The sequence below is a fragment of the Phalangium opilio genome, unplaced genomic scaffold (genome assembly GCF_054372755.1).
Source record: "Phalangium opilio isolate 3A_F unplaced genomic scaffold, DU_Popi_V2 ptg000209l_1, whole genome shotgun sequence".
Taxonomy (NCBI): domain Eukaryota; kingdom Metazoa; phylum Arthropoda; class Arachnida; order Opiliones; family Phalangiidae; genus Phalangium; species Phalangium opilio.
This window is the reverse complement of record NW_028324217.1, coordinates 13,616,768-13,638,092: the sequence shown is the minus strand read 5'-3', so window position 1 is coordinate 13,638,092 and position 21,325 is coordinate 13,616,768. Positions and strand designations below refer to the sequence as shown.

At 36.0% G+C, this 21,325-nt stretch overlaps 2 protein-coding genes across 2 annotated transcripts; one reads left to right on the top strand and one right to left on the bottom strand.

The window, feature by feature from the left end:
* Window positions 1–15,035: 15,035 nt before the first annotated feature.
* LOC149620733 (uncharacterized) lies at window positions 15,036–16,771 on the top strand. The gene is made up of 2 exons (XM_089855929.1): window positions 15,036–15,966; window positions 16,027–16,771. The coding sequence occupies exons 1-2, from the start codon at window positions 15,162–15,164 to the stop codon at window positions 16,257–16,259; spliced, it is 1,038 nt and encodes a 345-aa protein (XP_089712055.1). The 5' UTR covers window positions 15,036–15,161; the 3' UTR covers window positions 16,260–16,771.
* Window positions 16,772–16,880: 109 nt separating this feature from the next.
* LOC149620732 (uncharacterized) lies at window positions 16,881–20,507 on the bottom strand. Its single transcript, XM_089855928.1, has 4 exons — window positions 19,734–20,507; window positions 19,393–19,667; window positions 19,161–19,324; window positions 16,881–19,073 (listed from the first exon to the last, which is right to left on the bottom strand). Exons 1-4 carry the CDS (start codon window positions 20,248–20,250, stop codon window positions 18,701–18,703), a joined length of 1,329 nt encoding a protein of 442 aa, XP_089712054.1. The 5' UTR covers window positions 20,251–20,507; the 3' UTR covers window positions 16,881–18,700.
* Between the last annotated feature and the right edge of the window lie 818 nt (window positions 20,508–21,325).

Here is a 21,325-nt window from a genome sequence, read left to right as displayed (position 1 = left end):
CTCTGGCAGACAAAACCTTAGGTCTTCCGGCTCGTTCCAAGTCCTCCCCACCATTAAACTCATTGTTGCGGAATCTATCTACCCACGTAGCTACTGCAGCGAGAGAAACGTTCAACTGCCTTGCAATTAATCTATTTGAAAATCCTTGTTGATGCAACTCTACTATCTGACGCCTAACTTCAATTCGAATTACTAATTTTTTATTCCTGGCCAATTGGCAACGGAATAAATACAGCTAATGTTTTACCTAAAAAGTAAGTGATAAAAAATTAGTAAGAAAATTAAAGTATAAAAGCGAATGAAACCCATGATAGATCACAGTTCAATCTTGGAATCCTAACGCGAAAAATGGGCGATCTTTATGCACGACAGAGCCCCGATTCACACGGCAAGAATCGCAACCCAAGCATTGGAAAGGCTTAGGGAAATCCATGGATTTAGAGTAAGTTATGTTGTTTACTTTTGTAGAAGTATTTAAATCAATTGGACATTGCGACCTTGTAGTTAATGGTTTATTTTATTTGAAGGTCATGAATTGGCCTGCTAAGGGATGCGACATGAATCCAATTGAGAATCTTTGGGCGGAAATGGTTCGTGTTATTGATCACAGAAACGTGAGAAATGTCCAAGAGTTGTTGGAGGCTGTGCAAAATGCTTGGCGAGATCTAAAGCTGAAGGAGGAATTATTCCAATCCTACAATGAATCAATGCCCAATCGAGTAAGAGAAGTGTTCGATAATGGCGGTTACTGGTCGCATTATTAAGTATAAATTGTAGTATTAGTTAATTATTAACACTGATTCCATTAAAATGTGCCGAATGATTATCTTTGAAGTAGAAAACAAAATAAAATTGAATAAACATTATCATTATTTTCCAACCGTGTTATTTTTTCGGTCTATATATAAATAAAGCATGCCCACAGAACCGGAATTAATTAATTAAAACAGATTCCACCAAACTGATTTTACACATTTGCAATATAAATATATAGCGGCCACATTAAGTTCTGCCAAAACCGAGTTGAGTTCGATTCGGCCAACGTTATTATCACCGTTTCTTCTAATCATTGAACCACGAAAACACCCTACTGATAAACATAGAAAGGCGGGTCAAAAGGAGCCGCAACTGACTTGTAAGAAGGGATCCGTTTTGAAAGCGGAATACTACACCAGCGGAAACTCAATCCTACAACTCTGCAACCGCATGCGAACCTTCTTTTGAAATTAATCTATATCCTTAATTCAAGTAGCTTTGACAAAAGACTAGTTGTTGCCTAACAATTGAAAATTTAGTAGGCAAATAGTAAAGATTAACAAGGAAAAATCGGGCTTCGAAAAGGGAAATCTACCCCATCTAGAGGCGATTCAACTCTATACTCTTTGAAACAGATTCGTACTGTTTCAGAAAGGTCAAACTATAAAAACATGAAATAGGCCTATTATCTTTCAAGGCAATTTGTTTGGGAGCGGCTCAGCCGCCCTGCTCGATTCGGACAGCTGCCCACTGGTAAAAACGTAAAACACAGTTTCTTAAGTAGTATAAGAGTCGTTTTCCAGCAGCAGAGTTGTATAAGCCGTGAGAGGTTGAAATTAACAGTAAACCTTTAAAAAATTGGTCTATTTGCTATTCCTTCCTTATATTGTCTAAGGCAAAAAAAATTAAAATCGGAACTCAATGCGAAGAGAAAAACACGTAAAGCCGGTAAGCACTCAATTCTACTTCAGTCATCCAAAGCGTGGATGATTCTCAAATTTGCGAATTACCTACCAACATGACTCTTTGAGACTTTAATGTCGAAAACGTGAATAAGCGCCACCGAAACGAAATTCAAGTTTCCAGACGTCTCCCATTAGTCTACCCTTCCACCTTCACAATGTGTAAACAAATATCCGCGATTTAGACAACTAGTGAACATTTCCATTACAATTGTATAACTTTACGTTCTAGGGTGAAGCTAGATTTAATACGGCGTGGCCCAACTTGTTTTTCCCAGCTTTTGCTTAAGCATAGTAGGGTTGACTCTTATTTAATTTTATTTAATGAAAAAGTGTTTTTTTGCGTCACTATTTCCTTAATAACCTTTGAAGTTCAAATCCGATTTTAATTTTGAAAACAGATTCGGTTTCTGTGTAACGTTATGCATAAAATGAGATCAACCACAACAAATTTGAAGAAATATTTCGTGACGTCATTTTGCGATAATTTACACATTCATGTGTTGCTCGTGCTTCTTTCAAGATTTTCTATTAATTTCGATGGCATCGGGTTTTCAAGGGTTCAGCCTTTCCAAAAACGAATTACTCGTCGCTCTGGCTATTATAGAAAAAAATGGCGACCGAATGAAATCGGCCGGAAACTTTTGATCGCGACTGTACGTATTAGGTTAATGCTTCGGTTTAATGATAAATTGCCTTTCTGTTAACTCAACAGAAACATCTTAAACTTGTTGAGACTTGTCCGTTTAATGCCTACGGGGCAACCACCTGGAATCAATTAAATGTTTGAACCCCATTGTAGGATGTGTCATCGCCCCCCTCAACGACATAAACTTGGACATAACACATTTGTGTGAGCTATAAATAACTCTAAAAATAAATTCCATTGATAACCTTGCACTACAAATGGTTCTAAAAAAAGCCATTAAGACACGCCTGGACATGTTTACGTATAAATAAAAAAATAGAGGGGGATAAAGGTTTAACCCCCCCCCTTTAATAAAACCTGGTGGGTGGTCCAATTAAAGATAGGACAAAATAAATTCCATTGACAACAATACAACTGGTTCGACCACGCCCCCAAAAGCCATTACGACACGTCTGAACGTGTTTACGTATAAGTTAAAACAGATTGGGATAAATTCTTTTGTTATGAACCATGTTCGAACCCTCCTCCCCCTTAATGTCATATAACACACACCTAGGTGGCCAAAAGGGGATTTTGTAAACTATAGAGAGTCATTTCACTTCCGAACTCTGGAGAGAAAGGTTGGTGACAAGGATGGTAAGAAATCACGTGTTTCCTCCGATGCACCTTACGTAATATGTAATTCTTGTTTTGGTAAAAATGTCCCTTAAAATGTGTGCTAAATAGAAAACATATGAGACAGTCTAGCCATATTCGTGTATACTTTACTCGGAAATGTTAAGATCGGTAAGTTTTTAGCATAATAAGTTATATTCCGGTATATTTCATTCATCTGACCACATCTCTTTCGGTATGGCCGAAAATGTTCATGAAAACCTCAAAAAACTAGGGTATGCCCCCATGCCACGTACGGGTCATCTACACTGCCCTCATTGTGATGGGACTTTAAAAGACGTGCCTGACTGCGGCCAATTAAATTATTTCTGCACATCACGTGACTGTGCGCACTTCAGACGTTGTGTTTTAGTTCAATCCAAAATACCTTATCCGTATGTCGACCGATAAAGAGCGAAGACATCTTCTTGACGAGCGAAACTTTTGTACTCTGCGCGGTGAGTTTAAATACCGGATTAAGGACTTGTGCCCGTGTTACAAATGGACAGATGATTCACCAGAGATTTAAATCAGGTAGGGCAGTGACTTTTGAAATGAAATAGAATTGTGGAAGCATCATAGTTAATACAAATCAACTTTTGCTTCATAAATAGGGTATGTTTCACTTTGCATCATAACAATGTTTGTATTTTAGTCGATATTCATGTGTACTTTAGTAGAAGTAATCTAGTATTATTCGTATGAAATTCAGTATTAGTTTATAATAAGCCACTTGTGCATGGTAAAATTGGTGTTTTTTAAGGTGGTATTATATAAATGCGGTGTTTTTTAAGGTAGTATTATATAAATGCCAGTATTTTAATCAAATTCATGGGTATTTTAGTAGTAGTCAGCTATAACCTTTGCATGTATCTATATCTATATAAATCAAAGTCCTGACTGACTGATTGACTGACTGACTGACTGATAATCAACGCCCAGCCCAAACCGCTTGACCTAGAAGGCTGACAATTTGCAGGAATTTTCTTCATAAGTAGTAGGCGCGTACTAAGGAAGATTTTTCCAATCCGCCGCCATCTTAAAAAATGGCGACCAGAAATGTAAAAACCCTTCTCTATGCAACGAAGTCCGCGCGTTTCAACCAATTAGCGTACTGGTTTCCTTTAACCTATAGACTGAGAGGTCTTTTGGGTTTAATTTGTTGCCATCTTTTTAAATAACGGCCAAAAACTTCAAAACCCTTCTTTATTGAATGTCCCCATGGAAAGTAATGAAAAATGTCCCGACGGGCTGACGGGCAACGCCGAGTGAATTCACTCCTAGGGTGCTACAAAAATATAAGTCATCAGTAAAATCTACCCATTCTTTCTATCATTTTGATGGAAGTTGTTACCACACGCGAGCGACGCCGCGGGTAACAGCTAGTTTTATATAAATCCCTTGTAGTTTAGTATTATTATTCGTATAGAAAATGGGTATTAGTTTCTAATAAGCCACTTGTGCATGGTAAAATTGTTGTTTTTTAAGGTAGTATTATATAAATGCCAGTATTTTAATCAATATTTATGGGTATTTTAGTAGTAGTCAGCTATAACCTTTGCATGTATTTTATATAAATCACGTGTAATTTAGTATTGCTTGTATTAAGTCCAGTATTAGTATATAATAAGGCACTTGTGCATGGTGAAAATTGGTGTTTTTTAAGGTAGTATTATATAAATACCAGTATTTTATTCAATATTCATGTGTATTATAGTAGTAGTCAGCTATAACCTTTGCATGTATTTTATATAAATGCCATGTAGTTTAGTATTATTATTAATCGTATAGAAAATCGGTATTAGTTTCTAATAAGGCACTTGTGCATGGTGAAATTGGTGTTTTTTAGGTAGTATTATATAAATGCCAGTGTTTTAATCAATATTTATGGGTATTTTAGTAGTAGTAGTCAGCTATAACCTTTGCATGTATTTTATATAAATCCCTTGTAATTTAGTATTATTCGTATGAAATTCAGTATTAGTTTCTAATAAGCCACTTGTGCATGGTAAAATTGGTGTTTTTTTTAGGTAGTATTATATAAATGTTGGTATTTTAATCAATATTCATGGGTATTTTAGTAGTATTCGAATGAAAAAAAAACTGTAGAAATATTTCTATGAAAAATCAGATTTTCGTGCTCATTAAATGTTCTAAACCTAATACAAACTCTGATTCTTCCGCCTATACAACTAAAATAACCTAGCATAAGCCTATCTTTTCCAGGATCTAACAAAGAATAACTTAGCGTAAGACTATATTTTTCAGCATTTACCATAGAATAAGCCTAGCAAAAGCCTATGTTTCAGTAATTACTATAGCATAAGCCTAAGTTTTAGACAGGTGACGTCATTAAAACGCGTCTGGTCGTGTTAACCTGTAAATAAAAAGCCGATGGGGATAAATTCCATTCGTTTTGCTTTAGCCACGCCACCTTTTAAGGTGCTAAACCACCTGGTATGTAGCCAACTAAAGAAAGGACAATAAAAAAGCATCAGTCAATATAACCTCAGGCTAAATATCAACCCGTACTCTGAAGAAAACCGCGCAAATGCACTCGTTAGACTATGGGGATGAATGTTATGCCGTTTTCGGGGTGACTGGAACCATTGTTACAATCTCGGAAGACGTTTTGAAGGAATTTATGTAGGAGTGGATGGAGATATATTCAGCGTTGGAAACTGGCGACTGTGGTAATTATCGTTACTAAACTTGAAAATAAAAATAACCTTTATGGAGGGGAAGATTGTATTCAACGAGGGTAGCGTCTTCACTCTAACAAAGGCCGAGGCAGGGAAGCTGAACGAGAAATTTAGTTTTATGAAACTTCACTACAACCTTTTGAATGATCAAGTTATAAAATGCATGTAATAAGCTATTTTAAAACGCTTAGGATCTACCATAGAATAACGTAGCTTAAGAGTATATTTTTGCAGCATTTACCAAAGAATCTAATACAGCATAAGCCTGCCAGGATCTACCATAGAAAAAGTCTATCTTTTTCTTGATCTAATATAGCATAAGCCTATCTTTTTCAGCATTTACAAAAGAATAAACCTAGCATAAGCCTATCTTTCACGACCTAATATAGCATAAACCAACCAGGATCTAACATAGAATAAGCCTAGCATAAGCCTATCTTTCAAGATATTCCATAGACTAAGCCTATCATAAACCTATCTTTCATGATCTAATATAGCATAAACCTGCCAGGATCTACCATTGGATAAGCCTGCAGTAGCATAAAACTATCTTACAATATCTAATATAACATAAACCAACCAGAATCTACCTTAGAAAAAGCCCACAATAGCCAATTTATTATTATTTTAACTTAATTATGTATGTTATTATCACGCTAATCAAATGTTTTTTATTTAAAATCTGAGTCGTAATAATAATAATAAGCCTAGAATGACCTAGCATAAGCCTATCTTTCAGAATCTACAATAGCATAAGCCTATCCCTACAGTTACCAGCCACGTGACGTCATCAAAAATTAGCCGTGACGTCATCAAGAAAACCACCACCAGGTGGCTCAACAATTCAAATTTCCCGCCAACACCATCACGTGACGTCATCAATTCAACACCCATCCCCCCCTCAGGCACGATCACCAAGGGGCATGACACTGGTTATGCACCCTCCCCCTCCCCACCCGCTCAACGTAACCCCCACCCCTCAGGCACGGCACTACCTAGAGGAAAGAGATAGATAGAAAATGGGGGCAACAAATGGGGTGGGGGTAAACGCCTAATGAGGGCTCCATATATGCCGCCTTTATACGGACATCTTGTCCGTATACTGGCAGCTATACTCTCTGTTCTCTATTCCTTTTTCTAAAATTCAATATATCCCTGGAATCATATTTGCGCTAAACGCAGGAGGCTATAGGCAACCCATGGCTCCGTTTAGGGAAGTTCAATCACGTAGCGAATGTTCCTAGCATAGAAACCATCTCCACTGAAGTTGCTTCATATATGGAATAATCGAATTTGTCTATTTGAAGAGATCTCGTGCAGCGCATATGCCATCATGAATGATATTTTCACTAGGCTGCAATGAGTCGGGCTGAAGACCCAAATAAAAATATTTTCCAACCGCTTCTCCTCTTCAAAAGACGCGATTTTTCTCTTAAAGGGAGGGGGAAGAGGAAAATAAAGTGATTTTTTTATCGATTCTTCTACCAGGAGTTCATTATAACCCGAAGTACGAAACTGGTTAACAAGCCCGTAACAACAAAGTTTCGCCGTAAAGCTCAGCGGTTTCATACACCGCATAACTCCCAAAGAAATAGTTACCCCATTTTTTAGCGCCCACGCGCATTAACTTACACATTTCCGGTTTAGCACTATTTTTATCTTGAGATTTTGAGAGCGAAAATGGCTCACGTATGCTTCTGTCGGAACGGTGTAAATTAACCCTTGGCTAAGAAATTGGGTTTTAGTCGGGGTTTCTAGTTTTCTACAAAACATTTAAACGATCGTCAAAAATGTTTTGTTGTGATATGTGTGAGTGAGAATTCCGTGGTTAAATTAAAACGGTTTGGACAAATTTATTCGCAATATCTTTAGTATAAGAATTGCAACGTGTTTTTACGTCTACCATATCGCCATTTTTCTTTTCGATTGAGATCCCAGCCAACGGAAGTTTTGGAACGAAAACCAAGGAGCATAGATACCACTACGATATACTGTAAAGTTATATGTCCATAATCAAGCTAATCCTTTCTATGTGCAACGACAGAATTTTGTTGTTCACGATTTTGACCATTAGCTCTATGGCCAGTTTCATACTTCCCCCCGAAGGGGGGATATTATGAACTCCTGTTCTACTAATTATAAGACCACTCTGCATAATGAAAAATTACGAAAATACCTCCCATTGATTTTAAAATGCAAATTAAGTTAAGATTTTAAGAATAATTGCAAATAAGGACCTCCAGCCAATTGCGTAACGCCCTGCATTTTGTTTAGAAAATTCTCGTGGCACGCTCCATGTCTCGCACCACAATTGTAACACATTTATAACCTCGAGAATCCAATATTTTCAATGTTGATAATTTTGACACTTCCGGTGCAAAAGACAACTCTGAAACGGCTAAAATATGAAAGATGAATGCAAAACTATTATAACACACTTTATTTCAGAGCGCTAGCTTGATTAGTCTTTGAAATATAGTAAAATATGTGCGAAAATGGCAACGCGCAAAGACTTTTAAAAATCTGTACATTCGAAATGATTCTCAATCAGACTGCCTAGCAGAAGACAAATGTCGCATTAAATGTAAAAAAATGTGCCAAATTAATCACTAGAGATTAGTTATATTTTTTAAAAAGCCGGATAAAACCTGTAAAATGCGGTTTAATCCACCTTTTTCAAGAAAAATCCGTATTTTTACCAACTCTGTCCATCACCGCCAGTACAAACCTCAACTCTTTCCCTATTTAATCACATACGACCTAGGGCTTCGCTCGCGGCCCTCAGTAATGGGCCGTATTGGGTCTTCCGCTCTAAAATTTTTCCTAGAGCACAAAGCCTCTAGAAGCAGAGGTTACGGACCAAAAGTCTGATATATGACACTGATGTTAGATCATTCTCCTTGTGATGTTACTTTTCAAAACTAATTTATTTAACACCTCATATTATTATTTGAAAAATGTTTTGATCTGGGACTGTTACTTTTTATCTATGGAGACTGTTAACTTAAAAAAAATATGGTTCTATTGTGGACTGTTTTAAATATAATTTAAAGAATAGGGTTTTCTTGCGGATTGGTATCTTGAGTTACTTCAGTTGTATGTATTTTGCTGATAGGTGGTTGTAAATTGCGTAATATCCCACAAACTGTAATAATTTTATTCGGTTTTCCTGCACGAATGCAATGGTAGGATCTCAGGTAGAATTGGTTTAAAATTATTGTAATATTTGAGTTTCCTAATAACTCTCTCCACTTCAATTCTTGCTGTTGCAATTCTTATGGTAGGTGTAATTTCGATTGTCTACCATTGGGTCGAATCCCATTAGATCGAATGTCTTGTTCGACCGAATCCCATTAGACCGCATACCGCAACTTGAGCGGTTTTCCAATCATGAATTTTCCTTTCATTCCTATCTTTCTATTGATTTTCTTATTAAACTTCTTGATATTGCAGCAAATAATATTGATGTTCACCAATAACATTCTTCAATAAATTTCAGTAAACAATTTTCATTGTTGGAAATTGTCTAACCTAACCAAACCTAACTGAAACTAACCTAACCTTACCAGACCTGACCTGACCTAACCTTACCAAACCTTGCCTGACCTAACCTAGCCAAACCAAACCTAATCTAACCAAACCTTACCAAACTTAACCTTACCAAACCTTACCTGACCTAACCTTACCAAACCTTACCTGACCTAACCTAACCAAACCTAATCTAACCTAACCTAACCAAACCTAATGTAACCTAACCTAACCTAACCTATCTTTACCAAACCTAACCTTACCTTACCTTACCTGACCTGACCTAACCTAACCTTACCAAACCTAACCTGACCTAACCTAGCTAAACCAAACCTTACCTTACCTAACCAAACCAAACCTAACCGAACCCAAAAATAAAATTGATTTTCTTATTAAACTTCTTGATATTGCAGCAAATAATATTTATGTTCATCAATAACATTCCTCAATAAATTTCAGTAAAAAACTTTATTTTTTGGAAATTGTCTAACTCTAACCTAACCTTACCTTTAATAGATCTCCCTCCCAAGTACTGACGGCGCTCGATGCTGCTTAACTTCTTCGATCATCCAAATCAATTCATCCATTGCGCTACTGGAGCTCGGCAACTGAAGGAAAACGCTATGTGTAAACCCATCCCATTAAGCCGAAAGCTCTTCCATATAAGTATTCCCGTCCAGCAGAAAATCGCTCTTTGGGCCATAAATTGTAAACGTAACCAATCAATAAACAAGTGTGATACATATTTTAAGGAATATTAATTTATCGTTCTTTAACCCGTGTGGTAATTTGATCTAAGTCTCAATCCTCATTGACATTCCCTATTCCCTCGTTTAAGTTTTCTTAAATAAATAGTACACTAAATTTTTATAGACAGGTTGTTAATGCCAATCCACCTTATTCCTGACGTGTGTGCCAAGGATTATAGCATGATTTTGAGGGTCAGATCTGGGTCAAAATTATGTGTCGTCCGCTTTGCAGACGTTTCATTATTTTACACTGTGAAGGAAACGTTGAGTCACCTTAATTGACCCAGATTTTTCTATTAAAAAACTCTACTAGGAGTTTTTTTAGCTTTAACTGCCTGCAGTAATACATTTCTTACTGTAGGATTGAAAATAAAAGGCAACATAAACTTTTCACGAAATTGTAACTGACGCTTTTAATACGTTGTTTTGCCCATCCCTCTTTTACTCCAGACATCACCAGAGAAACTGGCCTATTGTTCCCTTCCAAGAATGGGTATGACCAAGATCTCATTCACGTAAAGAGAGAACGTTCGAGTTTACCTTCATCTTTGCTACCATCAAGTACTACCTAAGCCCCTCCCTAAAAAATCCCGCCATTTTATAGATACACTAACACCGCCTGGTGGAGTATCCATTCATAATTTATCGAAATTGTCGTTCTCGATCTAGATGTGAGAGAGGCTGACTCCAGAATTAGTAGAAATGTTTATTAGAGCAACAGTTGATAGGGCTGGTTATGTCGATATAAATATAGAACGAATAGTAAATAGTGAAATATAGACAATAGTTATTCGATTATTATAACAAGGAAAGACCATTATTATTTTCCTAAAGTGCCAGAACAATCAAGGCTTACGTTTGAAACTTCAGGTAAATAGGCCATATTTTAATATAAAATCCACGTTATTAGGCCATATTTTAATAAAAATCCACGTTATTATTATCTGTTCCTACCCCTATTGATAATAAATATATTTTTAATTAGGCCCATCCGATGTTATTTATCTGGATCTTATACTAATACTTAACATTGTTGTCAAGAGTTTCTTTCTACTTCTTGGCCGCGTCCATTATAACATTTTATTCAGTAATTTCCGGTTAGTAGGTTGCGCGCTAAACCATAGCCCATTCAATCACTCGTGTAACGACGCAAGCTGCTATAGCTATAGCGCGAGCAGCGCAGCGTCTGGGAGCGCGGATCGAGTGGGCTATGGCTAAACCGACTTAAACTAGGCCCTTCCCAGAGAAAAAAGATAACTCTGACTTAATGGAAGCGGATTAGACTGACTCGAACGTTCTCTCTTTAGATGAATGAGATCTTGGTATGACCAAGAAGGAGTATACTAGAAGAAGGCATAAAATAGTGTAATAGCGTGATAGTCGACAATACCTCCTTCACAATTGTAATCGGAGGCGGTACTTAATATTTTATCTTACTCTTTGTTTTCCACCATCTATCTCTTTTACCTTTTCGATTTGGAATTCACGAAATCATAAGTATAGTACACTTGATTGGATTTAGAAATAATTATAGAACGAACTATTTTCATGAAGAGACACATGTTAAAAATCCATCAAGTTAGGTTCAGCACCATTAACTAACTTGTTAATGGCAATTAAAAACAACTGTCGTACTGTTTCAGCACCGCGGGCAGCCGCCATTTACAGTTTACTTTGCTAGAGGTTTTTTCACCAGTGGAAATACGTCATTCGCGTCTGTATGATCTACTCGCACGGGATCAAAGCAATGACGGGCATGAAAGGGGTGGGGTTTTCTTGTCCATTGACACTAACGTAATCTTGCAACTAATGCGTTCTTATAGTATATTCCTTCTTGGTATGACCCGAGGGGGAAACCACTTGTGAAATCAGGTGTACAAAATTTTTGAAATCACGATTGAAGTCCATAAATAATTTTTGAAGTCTCTATAAATTTCAATATTTTAATGAAATCTCGGAAGTCTTACGAAGTCACTAGAGAATCCCTTGAAGTCTTAGGAAGTCACTAGAGAATCCCTTGAAGTCGTAGGAAGTCACTAGAGAATCCCTTGAAGTCTTAAGAAGTCACTAGAGAATCCCTTGAAGTCACTTGAAGTTCCTTGGAAATCTCTTGAAGTCCTGCGAAGTCATAAGTAATCCCTTCGAGATCTCTTGAAGTCTAATGAAGTCCATTGGAAATCTCTTGCAGTCAAATGAAGTCCTTGAAAAATCTTTTGAAGTCCAAGGAAATCATTTAAAAATGTCTGGAAGTCTACTGAAATTTCGTTTGAAATCTATTGAAGTCTCGTGAAGTCCCTAGAATATGAAATTTATTTTTTCCCTCCTTTCGTTTCTTAAAGAATGAATGAACATTCCTTCTAATTAACACAATACATATACCAGTGCTAAGTTAACTTTACGAAATTCTTTCGTATTTCACTTTTAAAATTTGCGGTCAAGCAAAAGAGCTTATCAAGTTAGTCAAAGAATTCGAAAAAGGTTTGCAGGTTTTTTTTTATTTTTTATTTATTTATTATTATTGAAATCTCTGAGAAATTTCTTCTTCAACAACTATTTTCAATTCGGGTTTTGAGTCACACGTATAGAAAGTATAGCCAAGGAAATAGAGGGGGAAGGTATTATAACGGCGCAGACCGATCTCTTTCTCACACGCTTCTGCCAGCAACCAGACGTCACGTGATCCGCTAAGAGGGACATTCTCGCACCCGACGTCAGCGCCATATTATTCGCTATCCATACTTGCTTTCGGTTGCTCTGCGCCTTTAGTTATTATTTATTTTATTGGAATTTTTTTCGGGAAACATCCGAGTTTTTTCATAACTAATGGCTAACAAAGTAACCGATGACGAAGAAGAGATAAAAGTAAGTTTTAAAACATCATTGTCATAAATAAACACATTCATTGAAGGTAGAGTGAAAAGTAAAACCAAGTGATTTTTGGTCGATCCATCTACTGGTTATTTGTAAAACATCCAAGAAATATCTCTGAATGATTTTAAAAACAGAACAATTTACTCGTTTAAACGCTTCACCTACGAGCAATCTCGCAAACAAATTTCAGTGGTACTCACATAGGGTTCTAAATCAGTAAATTACTATGGTAATTTCGAGGGTAATTTACCAGGGTAACTGTAATTTACGATATTCTTTGGTAAATTACGAAAATGGTAATTACTGTTGTAATTTACCAGGGTAAAGTTCTGTAATTTACGATATTCTCTGGTAAATTACGAAAACGGTAATTACTGTTGTAATTTACCACCGAATTCTTTTTCTTTCGCTTAGAAAATGGTTTAAAAGCTCCATGTTTTAAATCGTGCTTCACTGGAAAATTTTCCTCTACCCGCGCATGCGTACTTGAGTAAGTCATACAAGCGTGGGAAAAGGAAATGCTATAAAAAGTATTATAGCTAAGTTCAAGTCGCGGTCTAAGTGGTATTTTTCATTATTTAGCGTTATTTAGCTGATAAACGACCAATAAAACTAATTTTTGAGTTTTGGTAAATTACCTTATTTATCACTTTACAAAATTACCGTAATTTTCGAACCTACATCCACGATATTATGCCGCGCACAACGTTTATCCGAAGGGTTGGACAGTCAGGGAGTCAGGTTTACAATTAAGTTGTGAGAATCGATTCAAGGCAATCACTGCAGTACTTGAATAATGGAGTTGTTGTAAATGATGGTATCCAATGACCACGGGAATCTTGTGCGAAACCGAATTTGGCAAGGAATCGGACGGATACATTGTTTTGCACGTTTTTTGCTCGACATAGACTAAGACACAGAATCTTAGTCAACTAGAAATCAGGGTGTTACACGATTAGTCTACGGTGCAATTTCTAATTTAGTAATGAAATCTCAATTTCTTTACATTTAAAAAAAATTCGGATACTTCATGGATGTTCTATGTAATGATAGATTTTATAGCTAGTACAAAAATTTATAGAAAAAATGGATTTTTCTTTCCACCCTCCCTTCATAGAGTTTGTAATTTTCTGAGTCATACCTTGAAACTATATTGTCCGAGAAAAGAAACCCTCGCCAAAATATTTATTAATCTCTTCTCCATTGAAAAATATAAATTTTTAAATCTCACTCTATTGTAACCTACCTATACCTCGATTCCTGCGGTTCTGTTGGTCTAAATTATTCTATTTCTTTCAGGCTGAACCTATTCTTGATAATAGGTTTTGGAACATTTTAAGAAGTGACATGGGGGTTGAAATCCCTATTTATTTAAAAAATTTGATGAAAATGATGGGGTTGACAATCCGTATTCTATTAAAACCATGACTTCTCAAAACATAAGTGAAATGGAAGCCTTCGCGAGGGATGAAATGAAAGATTATTTGGATCCAAATGCAAACCTTGAACATCATTACGGAATGTATTCAAAGATGACTCAAAAGTTCAGAATCCTGCCCGGCCATAAAAATCTTTTGCAAGGCATACAAAAGTATGTCGAGGGAAAGGAAGACAATTATTTTATGAAGTTCGACCTACTAGGTCATAAGTCCCAATTGTCTAATCAGAAAAACATCAAAAATCCTTCTCAAAAGTCACATCAAGATGGAAAATGTTTAGGCGAAATTGTACCATCGGATTCAAATGCCGAAACCTCAAAATTTGACTCTAAAAAAGAAGAATTGAAACTTCGAAACTTGCTTGTCAATAGAGTGAAAACTCAGTTCCTAACAGACAATGAAAATTTCCAACGTTTTTCGAAAATTGATTTAACAATAATTGAGCTTTCGCCTAAAAATCTAGTCGGAAGTGTGATATGCCCAGTTTGCGACGCGAGCGTTAAAATTTCAACATCTGTAAATAAAAACAGCGGAAGCACGCGATGGATTATATCAGAAGTAAATAGGGGGAAGTAGGTTTCTCTATGTATTTTTTGAGGCGTCACTTTACGTGATTTTTCGCGCCACGCATTAACCACACTTTTTGGCGGGAAACCGCGGAGGAACACATAGATCACGTGACAGACTGAACTATTTTCTAAAGTCCGTCTGCTCTTGTTTATGTTGGTTCTCTGATCTCTGACCCAAAACGTTGTTCAGTATGTATTTTATTTATATATTTTAAACTTAATAATAGTCTAATTATTAAAGTATAATATTCATTATGATTAAATTAAATTTTAGAAGTTGAAATGGACCTAAACGATATATTAAAACATTCTAAGGAGGAATTCAAAGTGATTTCCGTTTACAAAAATCGTTTTGAGTTGTTTTCCAAATTAAGAACAACAGGTGAACTAGAAAAAGTATCGCAGATAATGTTTTTTGAGTTAATGAAGATGAAAGAAGTTAACACAGTTAATGAAGACTATGGATTGTTATTAAATTCTTGGCAACAGTGGAGGACTGATGTGATATCTTTAGCCTTTGGGTTTGACAAAAGTGAAGATCAGAGCCAATCAAGTCAGGCGGAAATTATAGAAATTGTGCGGAAAAATTTTAATTCTAAATCTGACGGAGTCATTGAGGACATAGTGATCATTTTGAATTGGATGGGGCATGCAATTCTTGATTGCTATAACCAACAACAAACAAATGCACAATCTGAGCTCTTATCTGGATCAGAAGGCAATGCAAGCGCTGGTGCAAATATTGAAAATGTATCTTTGAGGCACAAAGAAACAGACATTCTATACGCAGCTTACAGATTAGGGGGAGGAACCCTTGGGGAGATTATTAAAGTTAATAAGGCGCGAATGAACAATTCAAACCTCTCTTTCTCCCAAGTCAATAAAGCCTCACATCTTTTAAATATTTCTCAGCTACTTTGTGACCCCATTAAATCTGCCAATACAATACCAAAAGCAATGCATAACAGAGACAATGGTGGCATGTATTTCTTGCATGAATCACTTGTTCAGTATGCAAATGAAGTAGCTAATATCATTGCTGTCCATTACAGAAGTATTAGCAAAATGGATGAGAGGAATGTCATAAGTAAGTTTGTTAGAAACTGATAGTCATAGCTTTTTACTAATAATTTATGTTCTGTTTTAGAAAACACAATGAATCTTCTTAAATGTAATGAAACTTTGAAAGAAATGTTTTATTCAGCTGTGTCATCAATAAAAGATTTTGAGAAATGTTGCTTCCCACAAGAGGTTCTGGAAGAATTTAGAAATGTACACTTAAGGAAGATGGGCCATGCACTTTTAAACGATATAATCTTAGCTAAATGTGATAAAAAAACAGGAAAAACAAAGACCGTGGTCAAGGAGGCCAACTGTTGAGAGACCAGCTGTACAGCATTTCATCGGGGTCAAAGAAGGTAGAAAAATCAAAGACAAAAAGTGCAAATAAAAGGAAAACTTCTGATCCAATTCAAACAAAAATAAACTCGAAACAAACTATCTCAGTCAAAACAGCCTCAAAAGAAGAAAAATCTGTTTTAAAACAAACCTTAAAAAAACGAAAACTTTTTCAAAATGATGATGACCCAGTTGAAAAAGTCACATCAAAATTAATATTAAAGAAACCAAACCTTTTTGAAAACGAAAATGACGAGGACCAAATCAAAATAGTCACAAGTTCAGTCAAAAAAGATGCAAAAGAACAAAAACGTCTTTCAAATTCAGTATTAAAGAAACTAAACGTTTTTGAAAACGATAGTCAGAAGGATCTAGTCAAAGCAGTCGCAAAAGAAAAAAAAAGTCTTTCAAAGTCAAAGAAACGAAACGTTTTTGATAACGATAATCTGGAGGATCTGGCGAAAATAGTCAAAACAGCCCCCAAAGAAAAAAAATGTCTTTCAAAACCAACCTGTAAAAAGATTTGTGATAAAACATATCCCTTAAAGGACGACCAAATTTGTGAAAATACTTCAACTACAGGAAGAATTAGGAAAATAAATTTAATAATGATTTTGTTTATTAAACATTAGTTCCTAAAGCCAAGCTAAAACTAAGAAATAAGTTCCTATAATACATTTCAAAGCCAATGCAAATTATTGTAATGTTTATGTTGAAAGATTTTGTTTTCTCTCGTTTTATTAAACAGTCTCTTGACCCACGTTAGTACAATCCAATATTGACGATACGTCTAACTCAACATTCCTATAAATATTCTCACCAGTTTTGACAGTTTTTGCGGGACTTTTCATATCAGCACTAATAAGAAGCGATCTTCGCGCGGTTTTGTAATTAATGCTTGTAAGTTTTCCAGCCGTTATAAAACGTAATTGGCTAAAAAACGATTCTAAAATACTGCCATTAACTTTTACAGGATACATATAAAAGGTTTTATATCTTTCATGAAAGTCTTTGACAAAGCCAAGAAATCCAAAAACCATAACACGCAAAAGATCCCATGTTTGCCATGCTAAAAAACACTTTCCTTCTTTTCCTGACAACAGTTTCCCACTCTTAATAGTCTCTATCGCCCAGCTTTCAAAGTATTTGTAACCTTTCAAAATATTTCTAACTGGTTCGGAGTCAAGAGAAAACACCTTTTTGTGGGAAAGAAAACCAGCTTCAAATAAATTATGACATGCCGAAAGAAAGTCATAGCAAGCCATGACTTCCTTGCTATCATGGGGTGATTCAACTATTGTAGTTTCTTTATCACATGGAAAATCAGGTGTATTGTTTTCATTTCTTTTAGCTTCATCATTATTAGGTAAGAAATGAGAGTTTGGATTGGCATAATTAAAAAGTTCGTTTATAAATGGTTTTTGTTGAAGTATTTTTGCCGGAGTCACGTTTAATTTTTTCCATGCATCCCGCTCAATGTAAGAGTGGCGCAAACCTTTAACTTGAGAAAGTTCAAGATTATCTTTTCTTATATCTTCCCTGGCTTCAACATCTTGGACCTGCTTCCAACCAAACGAAACTCCCCCCTTTTCAAACGATCTAGTTCCATCTTCCTTAGAATGACTTAATCCATTAATTAAATTTTTTAATTGGTGGCTTGGGCAAATTATCCAGTAAATCCATCTATCCGGTAAAAGGGGGTTTTTAAATCTTGGTTGAACTTCGAAGTTGTAACTTCCATTATCTTCAGTCGCGAAAGAATATTGACCCGTCACCCCGTGCGTAGATTTAATCATTTTCAAGTTGGAACTAGCTCCATCACAAATGATAGCCGAAATTAAAAAACCAACCGATTGAAAAGCGAATATGCACTTCTGGGTTAATACAGTTAATTGTTCGTGGGAAAAGGGAAAAGCACTAGGAAAAAAAGGACCAATGACGTCAAATTTATCTCCAGTGCAGCGCCAAATGTATTGTAAAACATATTGGGCTGCCAGGCATTCATTCAGAGACTTTGATTTGTAAAAAGTTTGAAGTGATGGGATTTCATTCTTATCCATAGCTAATCCTATGAATTCATTGGTATTGGCATTCCATACCATTTTGCCAATAACTTTAACTTCATCTAAAACTAAGAAACCGTCTTGTGGTGGTTTCTTTATCTCGTCATATTGTTCAAACTTGCTCTTAAATTTCATACTTTCTTTCTGGAGGTGTTCTACATCTATTCCAGCACCACATTTAAATTTCTGTACCTTTCTTTTAATAGTGTGAACGCTTGGCAAATTTAATATTCTGAGAGACTTCAAAGCTCTATACGAAGCCGGTGATCGTGAATATAGTGTTAGGGCAAGACGATATGTTAAAGCGCTCCATCTATTTCCTGTGCTTGTGCCTAAATTTTTCCCCTGGTCTTTCAAAATTTACCCTAGTCTGGTGTTTTCACTATCCGTGTCCCAAGATATCTTAAATGCTTTGGCTAGAAGAGGGTTTTGTTTCTTGACCTCTAAAATGATTCTTTTTACGTCATTCTTGTGGTTTACATTTATGTCACTTAGCACTTGTGCTAATTCATAACTTTGCTCTGTGTTAAGAGTTACTGAATTTTCCTTGATGTCTTTCTCCAATTTTCTTAATCTTTTCTTTTGTCGGTATCTTTCATTACGTAAGTTCTTAATTCGGATATTTCGGCTTTTGGGTGTTAAATCTTGGATGGGAAATTTCGAACTGATACATCTTCTTCTAAGCTTGGTTCTTGGGGTTGCAGGAATCGTTTTCCGTCTACGTGTAAGGTACCTGTAAAAAGTGAAAATGCAATGGATTTAACGACAACATACTTGAGTTTATTAATGCCCTTAGCCTGTGTTAGCTAACAGTATTTACTTTTCTAAAGCAGAGCACTTAGGACACATTGATCCTTTTTCTGCCGATGCAACTGAAGATTGTACTTTAGTTTTCCTGAATAAGACTGGACAGTGCTTTGACTGCCACCTTTCACAAGGATGGTGAATTATTTCTAAACTCTTAGGTTTTGCAATTGGAAGATCCTATAATATATGAAACCAGTTGTTAATTTTTTGCACTGTGCAATAAGTATCCATTGGGGAAGACATACCTTTTTAATTCCTGAACAAAACATGTTAGTTTCCTTAAGATAATTGAGAGCCCTAAAAACAGGCACTGGATCCACATCCATTATTTCAGCATCCCAATATGTCTCGTGTATAACAGGCTTGAAAAGCAAATTGACAGAAACAATTCCTTTCGATGAAAACTTTATTATAACTGGAACTTCATAGACACCACCAATATCTTGCAGCGAGTCTTTTCGGAAAACTTCCAAACAATAACATGAGCCAAGAGAGTTTCGTATAAAAACAAACTCGAGATCTGTGAAAATCATAGATTGCAATACCCATATATGGTTGATGAAATGAAAATTAAAACTTTGATTACCTTTTCTTTCTTCAATAAGAGGAAGAACACTCCGAATAGGGTCAGATATTTTAGGGTTATTGGAAGAGTAAAGTTTTGCAGGACTTAGCACGGATACTGATTCTAACGGATTGTTTAAAGTGGTACCGCTAATGTTTGAGAAAGTTCTTAAAAGGTCTGACTGTGGCTCATCAAATGATTTATCAACACTATTATTCTTCTGATTAATTTCTTGTAACGCTCCGATGCATCCAATAGTTAGTGCATTTTTATATTTTGGGTTACGCTCACATTGTTCACTGTCATTGTTTTTCCTTTTTCTATTTGAATTTAGAGTTTCCACTTTCTTTTCTTCCTCCACGCTTAGCTTAGAGATAGGCTCGCAAAGGCTTAACTCTTCGCTTGTCTTGTTTACAGTTGAGGAAATATTAACTTGAATACCTTTATGTTTACTGTTGGTTTTAAATTTAAAATTTGCTTGAGTTTTCTTCTCACTGGTTTCTCGATAAGTTAAATTACATTGAACATATTGATCCATCGTTAACCTTAAGTACGCAGATAGCGACGGACGAAGCAGACGACAACGATATTAATACAGTTTCCCAACCCCGGTTGAACTTTTATAATTCGCTTTATATCCGAACGGTGGCGCGTTGACAAAAAACGAGGTAAAATCTCAGACTCTCGCTGATTGGACGAATTCAAATTTTTGACTACTCAACTTGTTTTTAAGGGTAAATGGACGACTTACACTAGTTAACCATAGAGAAACCTACTTCCCCCTATTTACTTCTGATTATATCAAATTATCCAAGACACATCAAAACTCATTTCACCTCAAAGGATTCCAAAACAAAAGACAAATTCCAGAAAACTAGCAATATTTTAGAACATTTTCTCGTAAGAAATAGCAAACCTGATGGGTCATCAGCAGCTGAAAACAATGAAAATACCTCAGACTCGGAAACTCCCATAATAGATGTCAATACCATACCTTCTTCCTCATTGAAAAGGAAGGCCAACTGTCCTTTACAGTTAAAAGATGATCAAAGGGAAGAAGAGACAAAACAAAATAACCCCAATTCGGGGGAAGTAAACGATGGCGTGGCCTAGGGATCAGCCATGTCATTCCTGAACCGTCAAAGATCCCGAACAGGAAGTGGAAGCAGCCAAAGTATAGTCGGTCGGCGCGAATAAAACGCAAATTAGACTATTTGTGCCATAGTCAACCTTTAATTACTAATTACACAAAAGTTGTTAATAATGTTGAAAATTTAATTGAACAAAACCCTGAACTGAAGCAAGGCTTCACTAAATACATAGAAACTCATCACGAGACTACAACAGATACGACACTTGAAAGCGTAAATCTAAGTACCTTTCTTTCAACTTTAATGACAACCGCCAAATCCAATTGCAAAAGAAAAAATGGAGGACGACGTTACGATGGAGCGATGAAACTCTTTTGTACTTACCTCTTTTTGATCGGTGGTCGGCTAGCTTATGAAACAATGCAGAAGAACCTAAATTTACCGTCACTAACCACAGTACAAAGGTGTATCAGCGATAAAAGACCGAATATTGTGGAAGGAAAGCTACGAATGATGGAGCTT

Bases quoted from the DNA above. Each gene is read 5' to 3' on its own strand.
- LOC149620733 (XM_089855929.1), top strand. From the start codon at position 15,162: ATGGACCTAAACGATATATTAAAACATTCTAAGGAGGAATTCAAAGTG. The intron at 15,967-16,026 runs GTAAGTTTGTTA...GTTCTGTTTTAG, and splicing joins GGATGAGAGGAATGTCATAA to AAAACACAATGAATCTTCTT.
- LOC149620732 (XM_089855928.1), bottom strand. From the start codon at position 20,250: ATGGATCAATATGTTCAATGTAATTTAACTTATCGAGAAACCAGTGAG. The intron at 19,668-19,733 runs GTAATCAAAGTT...TGATTTTCACAG, and splicing joins TCTTATTGAAGAAAGAAAAG to ATCTCGAGTTTGTTTTTATA. The intron at 19,325-19,392 runs GTATGTCTTCCC...CATATATTATAG, and splicing joins TTTGTTCAGGAATTAAAAAG to GATCTTCCAATTGCAAAACC.